Genomic DNA, 10,721 nt, shown 5'->3' on the forward strand with positions numbered 1-10,721 from the left:
CATCTACATTTCTTAAGACAAAGACCTGATAGCTGGAAAGGTAAGTCACTCTGTGATCACGAGGAACCAGCTCCTAACCACTGAGACTTGCTTATCTTTAGACTTTTCTTTTCCCCTTTGTGGTGCTCAGGATTAAACACAAGGTCTTCCTATACATGTAGGCAAGCCCTCTACCAACTCCTTTACAATGTTCCTGCCTCAGCCTCCTGACTAGCTGGTATTACAGGTGTACATCACCATTGCTTGGCCATCTTTAAACTTAAGTGGAAAAAATACTAAGTCCCTATTTGTATAGGCATCTATACTGCAGGAATTTTATTAACGACAGAGATACATTACCACGCATCAATCTACCTATAGTAACAAAATAATAACTTTATTCTCTTAATTTAAAATCACCAGGGTATTGGTTATGACACTACATCCCTTTAATCCCAGTACTAAGGAGACAGGCAGGCAGAGCTCTGTGAGGTTCCAGGTTAATATCCCCCATGAGGGGGTGTGTGTGTGTGTGTGTGTGTGTGTGTGTGTGTGTGTGTGTGTGTGTGTGTGTGTGTGTGTGTGTGTGTGTGTGTGTGTGTGTGTGTGTGTGTGTGTTGAACAGAGCAGGCAAATCTCAGCCAGCCTGGTCTACATAGTAACACTCTGTATAAAAATAACAACAGGGCTAGGGAGATGGCTTAGTGTGTAGTGTGAAATATTTTATGCAGTATGTATGTAGTATGAAATACTTTATGGACCTTTAAATGACCCTATGCCCTTCAGTGTCAGTTGGCTCACATTAGTGTCCCTGGTATAAGCATAATGACCTAAATGCAATCCCCAGAATTCAGGTAAAGAAGAGAAGCTACTTCACAAGGTTGTCCTCTGACCTCCATATGCACACCAGCACGTGTGTCCACATGCACAAAGTACCACACACACACTACTATAATTGTTCTGGAACAACAAAGCAGCTCCTTAATCACTACAAAGATCTCCCCCTACAATTTCATTTGAAATTTAAGGATGCCAACTTTAACAATTATATTAATTTAATAAAATGTTAGGAAAAAAAAACCCCAAGACAATGAACCTTGATTTAATTAAAACCCTACTAAAGGGAGGCAGAGAGATGGTTCAGTAGTCAAGAGCACTTGCTCTTACAGAAGGCCTGGGTTTGGCTCCCATCACCCACGGGACAGCTTGCAACCCCAGTTCCTGGGCATCTATCGCCCTCTTCTGACCTACACCGGTGCTAGAGACATATGTGGTGTACAGGCAGACACTGTGGCAAAGCATCACCTACCAATTCCTACATATAAAATCTTTGAAAGATAAATACATCTTTTAAAAGATACTACAGTAGGTCAGCAAAACACTTCAGCAAGCACAGTCACCTGCTGCAGAGCCTGAGGGCTTGCATTCAATCCCTGGGACCTACAGGGTGGAAGAGGAGAACCAACTTTAACAAGTTGGTCCCTGACCCCCATGCAGGATACAACATAAACAGCTACGACAAAATGAGTCAATGTAACTTAAAACAAATCCTCCAGTAGAGGCTGGGAAAGAACAGGGAAGGGGAAGCTAAGACGCTAGCAGTGAGTACCCCGGTTTCAACATTCTGGAACAACCCCAAAGCATTAGCCATAACAGACACTGAGCCAACCACTGTTTCTTAAGATGATTTTCACAACTATAGGGGAAAAAAAAAAAAGCACTATTCTAGGAAATGCAGAAAAGCTACACATTCCTTTCTGGTAAAATCAACACTAAGCTCCATGATACTTCCCAGTGGGACATTTCTGCATTATTCCCTCCACAAACACGCCTACTGTTCACTCATGAGCCAGGAATCACTCTTCTGAGCAGAAGGATCTGAAATGCCTGTAGCTCAGAACCTCCAGAGCCCCTGAGGATGCAGCAGGAGCCCAGCTGGACAGTCGCCTCCAGACTCACCTACGCTGCCCCCTTCTGCTCTCAGCCTTTCTACCGCCTTGTCCTCACTCAAAGAGTCTTCAGACACAACTCCTGAGCCCCATTCTGCCTTGCCCAACTGCACTTAGATTCCTGACCAGGGAGATGTCACCCACCAGTTCCAAGGTTCAGTGATACTGTACGTTCACTGTCTTGACTCCCTCTGGTCCCTGCTTCTGTCCTACAGGAGTCCCTTCTGGGTTCTTCTTTACCACCTGTCATTTCACTGAGACAGTGTTCTGGGCCACCAGGTCTTCTGATGCCCTCTTCTCCAAGAGAAGGAAGTGTGTTAACTTACTAATTCTGTCTTCCACTCTCCAAAGTAGAGGTCGAAGGGCAGTTCAAATCTCCACCCACACCACTGACATGTTTTCTTCAATGTATGACTGGATTTTATCACCATACATTTTTGTAAACAGAAGCTGTTGTTCCATGACCCCCCCTCAGGCGTGAGGGGTGGAGTATGCTGAAGATTTGAAATGGCTGGTTAATTCAAGCTTGATTTTAGAGAGCTGACACTATAGATCCAGGGCAAATTATCTTGGGCTATCTTTAGTCCCTCTAGTAACCATTCGCTGTCCATCCTTTTGAGGAGAGGTAAAGCTTTGGGGATATACTAATTTAGCAGGACGCTAGCTCCCAGCAAACCAAAAGCTAAGACCACCATACAGACAGTGTCTGAGACCTACAGACTTCCCCACCTGCCACAGCCTAGCCACCTCAGGTTCCCAGCAACGTGTCTGCAAACTTCCTTGGCTCTTGACATTTTCTTTTCTTTTCTTTTTTAAAGATAGTCTTGCTAGATAGCTCTGGCTGGGTTGGAACTCACCGTGCACTCCCTGTGCAGCTGTTAGGAGTCTGTGGTGGTCCTCCCTGCCTCTGCCTCAGAGTGCTGGCACTGTGGGTGTGTGCTACAGATCCAGATGATTTATTCCTGTCTTTTCTTCTGACTATGCAACTGCTTCCATGTTAAGACATGTTATTCAGTTGGGTGGTGGTGGCGGCACACCTTTGACCCCAGAACTTGGGAGGCAGAGGCAGGTGAATCACTGAATTCAAGGCCAGCCTGGTCCAGGATGGGGAGGGCTAAACAGAGCAACCCTTTCTCAAAAACACAAAAACAACAAAGAAAACAGATGTTACTGAGGGCAACCAGAATGTGTGCTTCTAGGCCCAGTCATTCCTTTTTTGTTGTTTTGGTTTTTTGAGACAAGGTTTCTCTGTGTAGCCTTGGCTGTCCTAGACTCACTTTGTAAACCAGGCTGGCCTCGAGCTCACAGTGATCCGCCTGTCTCTGCCTCCCGAGTGCTGGGATTAAAGGCATGTGCCACCACGCCTGGCTGGCCCAGTCATTCCTATGTGGCACAGAGCAAATGACCTCTTGCTCCTTTGACAGCTGCTGTGTGGGGATGACGGTACAAAGATTATCAGTGCAACCAGATGTGGCCTTTAATTCCAGGCCAAGGCGGGACAACTGAGGGAGCCAAGCTGTTTGGACTACATGATTTTCTTAAGACCAAAAAAGGGGAAAACATTATTAATACAAAATTCTTGTGGAAGCTGGGTGTGGTGGTGCACACCTTTAACCCAGCACTTGGGAGGCAGAGGCAGGCAGATCGCTGTGAGTTCGAGGCCAGCCTGGTCTACAAAGCAACTCCAGGACAGCCAAGGCTACACAGAGAAACCCTGTCTCGAAGAACTAAAAAAAAAAAAAAAAAAAAAAATCTTATCAATACACTACACAGAATGTCCTTGAAATTAAAAATATAAATGTGCTCCCCAATCCATTCAATGGGTAAGTCCTCCCCAGGTTCCCTATCCTCCCACACCGTCTTGGTTAATATTGCTATGATAAAACACCATGGCCAAAAGAAGCATGGGGAGAAATGTGTTTATTTGGCTTACATACACAGAACCACAGTCCACTCAGGGAAGCTAAAGCAGGAATTCAAACCAGGTGGGAACCTGGAGGCAGGAGCTGATGCAGAAGCTATGGAGGGTACTGTTTACTGGACTGCTGCTCAGCCTGCCTTCTTATAGAACCCAGGACCACCACCCCAGGGGTGGCACCACCCACAATGGGCTGGGCCTCCCCATCGACTGGCTTGCCTACAGCTCAGTTGAGGGTCCCTCCTCTCAGATGACTTCAGCTTGTGTCAAGTTGACGTAAAGCCAGCAGGACATATGTCATCTCATAAGCCCACAGAGTACTGTCACATTAGTATGGGCGTTGCTAGACATCATGCACAATAACTGTACTTGCATCCTCGCAAACCAGCTCGGAGCATCAAGTCCAAAGGGATCCATCTACTCTGTGCTTCTTCAGCAGGCCCAGACACCCGCTCCACCTCTGAACATTTTCTCCACGCTCTCTTCACTCAAGGAACTGCGTGAGCTGCATGTTTCCAACACCTGCGGTCTTGCCCATGCTCTCCCCTCCTTCAGAGATGCCCTTTCTCATCCTCAGAATTGTGACTCTTTGAACACATGTCAACTAATACACGAGTCATGCTGTCCTGTTTCCACATCTCTGTACTAGGCTACAGGATCCTTGAGGTTATGGGACAACCACAAACCTGACTCCTTCACAGGTGAGCTTTGCCTCAAGTGCTGACCTTCAGCTAGTCATGATAGCCCATGCCCATACTCCCAGCACTGACGACCAGAGGCAGCTGGAAACCAGCCAGAGCTGCACAGCAAGACTTTGCCCTTAAAAATAAGTAAATAATCCCAGGCATTAATCCCAGCACTCAGGAGGCAGAGGCAGATGGATCGCTGTGAGTTCGAGTCCAGGACAGCTGAAGCTAGAGAAACCCTGTCTCACCAAAAAATAAAAAATTAAAGTTGACTACCTGGCACCCTACCACCCACTGGTCAAATAATATGAACTACTCTTTCCAGCTACCAGGGTTTAAACTACCTTAAAACTTTATTTCCACTCAGGTTGTCCCAAGTCCACCCCACCCATGTCCAGCTCAACCTTGAAACAGTATTCCTTTCACTACTGGCTCTCTGGTCTTCAAATTGCCCATTCAGGCAATGTTTTTCCCCTGTCGAAACTCTCAGTGACTCCCTCCTAAATATCCAAGGTCTTGAGTAGAACCAGGTGTTTCCCGGCCATGTCTCATAAGGGACCTTGATATGTTCTGGTCATGACTTTCCACCTCATATGTTCTTTTCTGGTTTCTATGCCTTTGTTAATAATGAAGTACCTGGTCATCTTCTGGGCTTTTCAGAGTCTACCTAAAGTCCTGCCTCCCCCCAGCACATAAACTGGGCAGTCCATGCCTTCCTTCTGCCTCTGTGGACATTATCGCTCTCAAACAGGAGCTCCCACAGGCCTCCCTCTGACTACTGGCTAATTCATGGGCCATTCTCATATAGCTGTAACAGAAAGCTCAATTTTGAGAGCTGGAGAAGTTGGCCTCCCTGCACCACCACCCCCCCCACATAAAACACACACACACACACACACATACACACACACTCTCACACACACTCTCTCCCATTTTCTTCTCTGGCACTAGGGACTGAAGCTTCAAAGCACACTACTCCTGAGCTGTAGCCCTTGACCCCTTATTTTATCAGAGGCTACAGAGGTAAGTTTGAAACTCCTCTTGGGCTGGGGGTATAGCTCAATGGCAGAGTGCTTATCTAGTGTGTACCAGGCCCTGGGCTTGATTCCCCCAGCACGACCAAAAAGAAAAACTTTTGTTTGTGAGGCTGGGTTCCTCTGTGTAGGCCAGGCTCGCTTCAAAGCACCACCTCCAGAGTTCTGGGACGACAGTATGTTCCATGTTCCATGACCACCTGGCCAAAGTTTTCTTTGCTGGATGTCAAGGCCATACATATTTCCTTATACCAAATTCATGGTTTCCTTTTCCTCCAAAAATGTTAGAAAATTGCTGTTGAGTGTTGTAGTCAACTCTCGCCATGATGACTCTCAAGGAAGAGGAAAGAGGGTTTCTTGTAAGTGGGAAGGTTGGATTATGAGTAATACATGTTGAAAAGATTACCTGGCAGGTGACATTACTATAACCAAAATACCACATGCCACACCTTTCCCATTAGCTGTGCTAAAAACTGCGTGGTACTAGCAGACAGACCAGAGAACCGGGGATGGGAAGGATTGGTGGGAAAGGCGAGGCCTTTCTGTAAAGAAGCATCTTCTACCTCTGGGGTGTCCTCAGAAAAAGGCGGCAGCAGGAGCAGCCCAACACACAGCCAGGGCAGAAGAGACCAGCCTGCTGTGCAAGTCTAAGAGAGCGGCTACCACTTCTACTAGAAAGCAAGACAGAGCAAGACTTGCCGGTGGTCTCAGTGCCCCGAGACAGGGGGTAGGACTGCTGCTTCAAGGCCAGCCAGTCACCACAGCAAGGCTTGTCTCATGGTGATCTCAAAGAGGAGAGTTCAGACTGATGGGAAGCCCCACCAAGTTCTGGCATGCAGGAAGGACTTTCTGAAGGAGGATGACAGGCCAATGTACAGTGAACTAGGAGCCGGGGAGCAAAGCAGTTAAAAGCAGTGAAGCCAGAGGGGACACCAGAAACAAAGGTCTTAATCAAAATATGGGGCAGGGAAAGGAGAGGAACACTACCTGGTGGACCAGTTAGAAGTGACAAGCCCCAGGCACTGTTTTTAGCCCTGGGTAGTAAAAGAATGGATGGTGAGGAGAAAAGAAGCGAACAAAAAGGGGTCGTGCCATTTGTTCAGAATCAGACAACCCACTTAAGGAGGTAAGCCCAGGAATGCCAACTTGATCAGAACCCAGTGATTTCAGCCCGCGCTGTGCAGAATCACACAATGAAGTGCCTTATACCCTACCCATACCAAATGCAAGCATCTTTTTTTTTTTTTTTAAGTTAAATGTAACTATATCAGGAGCTACAGGCATTCAAGGGTAATGTTAAATTTGTGATATAAGGTATTAAAAAGGTCTCCCCAGCAGGGCACGGTGGTACGTGCCTATAATCCCAGCACTCGGGAGGCAGAGGTGGCCGGATTGCTGTGAATTCGAGTCCAGGACAGCCAAGGCTACACAGAGAAACCCTGTTTCGGAAAACCAAAAATTGAAAAGTTAAAAAGCTCTCCCCAGAGCTGAGTTTTCTGAGAAGTATTGCCCATGCGGGTCCTAGAAACAAATACCTTACTGATGAATTCTAGTGCCTTACAGGTGGGAAAGTTCGGAGAAACATGGGTACCAGAAAGTGTTCAGGAAGCTCAAAACACAAACGAGGCTTTGAGAAGCTGGTGACTTCAAATCGAGAGGAGCAGCGAGGGGCTTTTTCCTAAGTTCCCAGATCTGACCCTCCAAATACCGCGGGAGAGGAAACACCACTTCATCCCTCAACTTCTTACTCCTTCCTCCCCTGTAGCTTAAGATGCTATTCAACGCAGCTTCAGCCTCCTCCAGCCCTTCTCCTACGCGTGGCTTGTAGGAAATTATGCACAGAAATCATGCACAGAAACATAATTAAAATGCCCGTTCTCCAGGCAACCTGCCGACTACCTGGTTATTTCACTGGTTCAATGAGACTTCGGAAGCACAGAGGGCTTCCTGGTCAATCTTTGCTACTGTTTGCTGGCGGGGGGGGGGGGGGGGCAAAAAAAGGGGGGGGGGGGGGGGATGAGAGGGGGGGCGAGGGGCCACGGGACACAACTGATGGCGGTGTAGCGTATGTATAAGGTCTGAAATTCTGGTTAGACACAAGGTGAGTCACCGCTTAGTTTCAGTTTCTCCAGCTGTTCATTTAATAGAAGGAAATAATCCTATCAAAGCGTCCTCGCTGGATTTTTTTTTTTTTTTTTTTTTTTTTTTTTTTTTTTTTAAGGCTGCGTTATAGCTTTTCTGGTACTCGGCGGAACGTCAGATGTGCTACAAGCACCACACAGTCGTAGAACATCAACAATACAGAAACAATGTTATTTCGAACGCGGCTACTAAATATCCTTTCTCTAAAGTGTCTGGACACTGGGCCTAAGATCTCCACAGGGTTCAGAAGCCCCGTAAAGTGGCGGCCTGGAGGGTGAAAACCAACCAGGAGCGTCGAGCCTTGCGCACATCCAAGGGGACCAACCGGGGGAGTGGGGGACGGGCGGGGGACCCCCACAGCGCGACCGCGCAGCGCGCGTGCTCCCGGCCTGACGGCTCTGTGTTCTACGCACCTCGCCTACTTCCATCTCCGCGAGAGACCGGCGAGGGAGCCGCTTTCGCGGAGCCCTTTTACAAACGGGGACACCGAGGTCCCCGGGAGGAGACCGCTAAGCCCCCCGACACCCGCCCCCCGGTGCCCGCCCGAGCCAGGCCAGACTCACCTTGGCGCTGTGCACCGCCTCCTGCGCGCCGCGGAGCTGCAGCCAGATGCGCGCGGGCAGCGGCTCCTCCGCCCCGAGCGCGCCGAGCACCGCCAGGCGCACGCCGAACAGGGACTCGATGCGGCCGCGGCTCCGCTCCAGCAGCGCCGCCTTCTCGGCGGGCGCCGTGAACTCGTCCAGCACCACCCGGGCCGCCATGGCGGGCGCGGCCTCCCGTGGCGCCGGGAGCCAGCGGCGGCGACGCCCCCTCAGCGTGCCGCCGCCGCCACCGCCGCGGCTGCACCGAGCCGCTCCAGGAGGCGTGAGGCGTGGGCCGTGCCGGCCGCCTCGCCCGCCCGCCCGCAGGCCCCGCTACACCATCACGTCACGGTCGCCGCAGCTTAGCAACTGCGGGCAGTCGTCAGTCACTCCCCGCCGCCCGGCCGCCCCCCGCCGCCGCCGCCACAGCCGCCACGCATGCGCTCAACCCGCCGCCCCGTCGCGAAGGGTGTGTTGGTAGGCTGAGGGCGACGGAAGTCGACGCCACCCGCGGTCACCATATTGGCTGAGGGCAAGCGTCGGCAGGCGAGGCCTGGGTGGCCATATTTGACGAGGGTCTGTGCCTTTGGTCATCCAGTTGATGCAAGTTTCTGGTTTTACGTTGGCAGACACATGGCACTTATTTTCCTCTCCTCTTTTCGTTCTTTTTAATTCCTTTCCCTCCTTTGTTTACTTATTTTAGAAAAAAAAATTGTTACAGGAAAAGAAAAGGAGATTGCAAATAGAGAATTGAAAGGCTAAATAAATTGCTGGCATGGTGTCAATTACCTGTAATCCCAGCGGGACTGGAGAATGAGGTAAGCAGACAGTTAGTCGTCTGCTGAAGGCAAGCCTGAGGTACATAGTTCCAGACTGGCTTGAGCTACCAAGTGAAGCCTTGTTTCAAAAACCAAACGAAAGATGCCTGGGTGGTTAAGAGCACTTGTTGGGGGCGCTGGAGAGATGGCTCAGTGGTTAAGAGCACTGACTGCTCTTCCAGAGGTCCTGAGTTCAACTCCCAGCAACCACATGGTGGCTCACAACCATCTATAATGTGATCTGATGCATACTGTATACATAATAAATAAATCTTTAAAAAAAAAAAAGAGTACTTGTTGGGTACAGACAAGGACTAGGAGTGTGTTTGGCTATTATCACTCACATATCAAGCCAGGCAAGAGAACAGATCTTTAATGCCAGCTCCGAGAGAGGTAAGAAGACAGGAGGGCTTGCTGGCTTCCAATTTAGCTGAGAAAAAGGCTCTAAAAAAGAGGATGTGCAGATTTAGGGAAAAACTCAGGAGATCACCCCTTCTGACTTCTGCTTGGAGAGAGACATGCTTACCATCACACACTTGTGCCCATACACTCACATGAAAATAGATACATAAAATAACTCTAAAATAAGTCCATTCAAAATAAACAAACAAGCCAGGCATAGCGTCATAAGCCTGTAATTGGGGCAGCACTTAGGAAGTTGAGACTATAGTATTCAGTCTTCACGATTAGTTTTGGCAAGAGCCAACCAGACCCAGCCACAGAAAGGTCTCAAGCTCTCTCCCTATGCTCTGTCCCTTGCTAGCTCCACTATTCTCTTCCACTCTCGTGTGGGAAGGATTGTAAGCTTTGTCATAGGTGAAAACAGCCTTGGCGGGCTTTGCCCTTGGACACACCATGGATACTCCGTGAGATTAACCTTGAGATAGACTGGGAGGAGCCATCCTGGGCCTGGAATCGACCCTCAATGGGAGAGGGAGACCACCCCTTGCACGTGAAGAGAGACAGGCAGGCAGAGAGGAGAGAGGAGCAGCAGGTTCAGACCTGGCTTGAGCGCACATGGATCAGGAAGAGGATCAGCGAACAGGCTGGACCAGCGCACAGGCCAGAGACACCTAGGGACCCGTCCAGTGGAACGGATACTAGAAGGTTCACTCTTTTTTCCCTTTAACCTTTTTTTCCCTCTTGTGTAAGCTAGCTGGGTTGTATAATAAAGTTTAACTGTTAAAAAACAGAGCCAACACCTTCCTGCTGTGCCAGGCGGGCAGTTTCTTTACTGTACCATCACACACAAGAAAGACAAAAGGCAATTTCACAAGGGTTATTTGTGTTGTGTGAGAGGCACAAATATTAGGGATTGGTAGGCTCACTCATCGTACTGTGGGGCTGTGGCAAATAAGCCCAAATCCTTCTACAGGTATGTTTTCCCATCTGTAAAGTCAAAGGCATCACTCACTTGACTCTATTTTTTTTTTAATTTATCTTTATTACCTGTAGGCCTGGCTAGCAATCAATTAAGACACAGACACTTGTTATAGCTTTAGTTAACCTGGGGCAGGGCAGATATCAATCCTCTAAACTACTTTCTATAGTAGGGCCTCAGGCATGGGATCCCTGTTTCAATCCCATGCCATCTGCTTCCAATAACTTCTATCA

General features: G+C 48.8%; 1 protein-coding gene across 1 annotated transcript in view; it reads right to left on the minus strand.

Moving 5' to 3' along the window:
- N4bp1 (NEDD4 binding protein 1) overlaps positions 1–8,484 on the minus strand; it is a 41,224-nt gene extending 32,740 nt beyond the window's left edge. Inside the window, exon 1 of the mRNA XM_051169318.1 lies at positions 8,272–8,484. Coding sequence (XP_051025275.1) covers positions 8,272–8,469 — 198 coding nt within the window. The 5' untranslated portion in view covers positions 8,470–8,484. The remainder of the gene's footprint in view (positions 1–8,271) is intronic.
- Positions 8,485–10,721: the final 2,237 nt, after the last annotated feature.

Source organism: Acomys russatus, chromosome 26, assembly GCF_903995435.1.
Source record: "Acomys russatus chromosome 26, mAcoRus1.1, whole genome shotgun sequence".
NCBI classification, from domain to species: domain Eukaryota; kingdom Metazoa; phylum Chordata; class Mammalia; order Rodentia; family Muridae; genus Acomys; species Acomys russatus.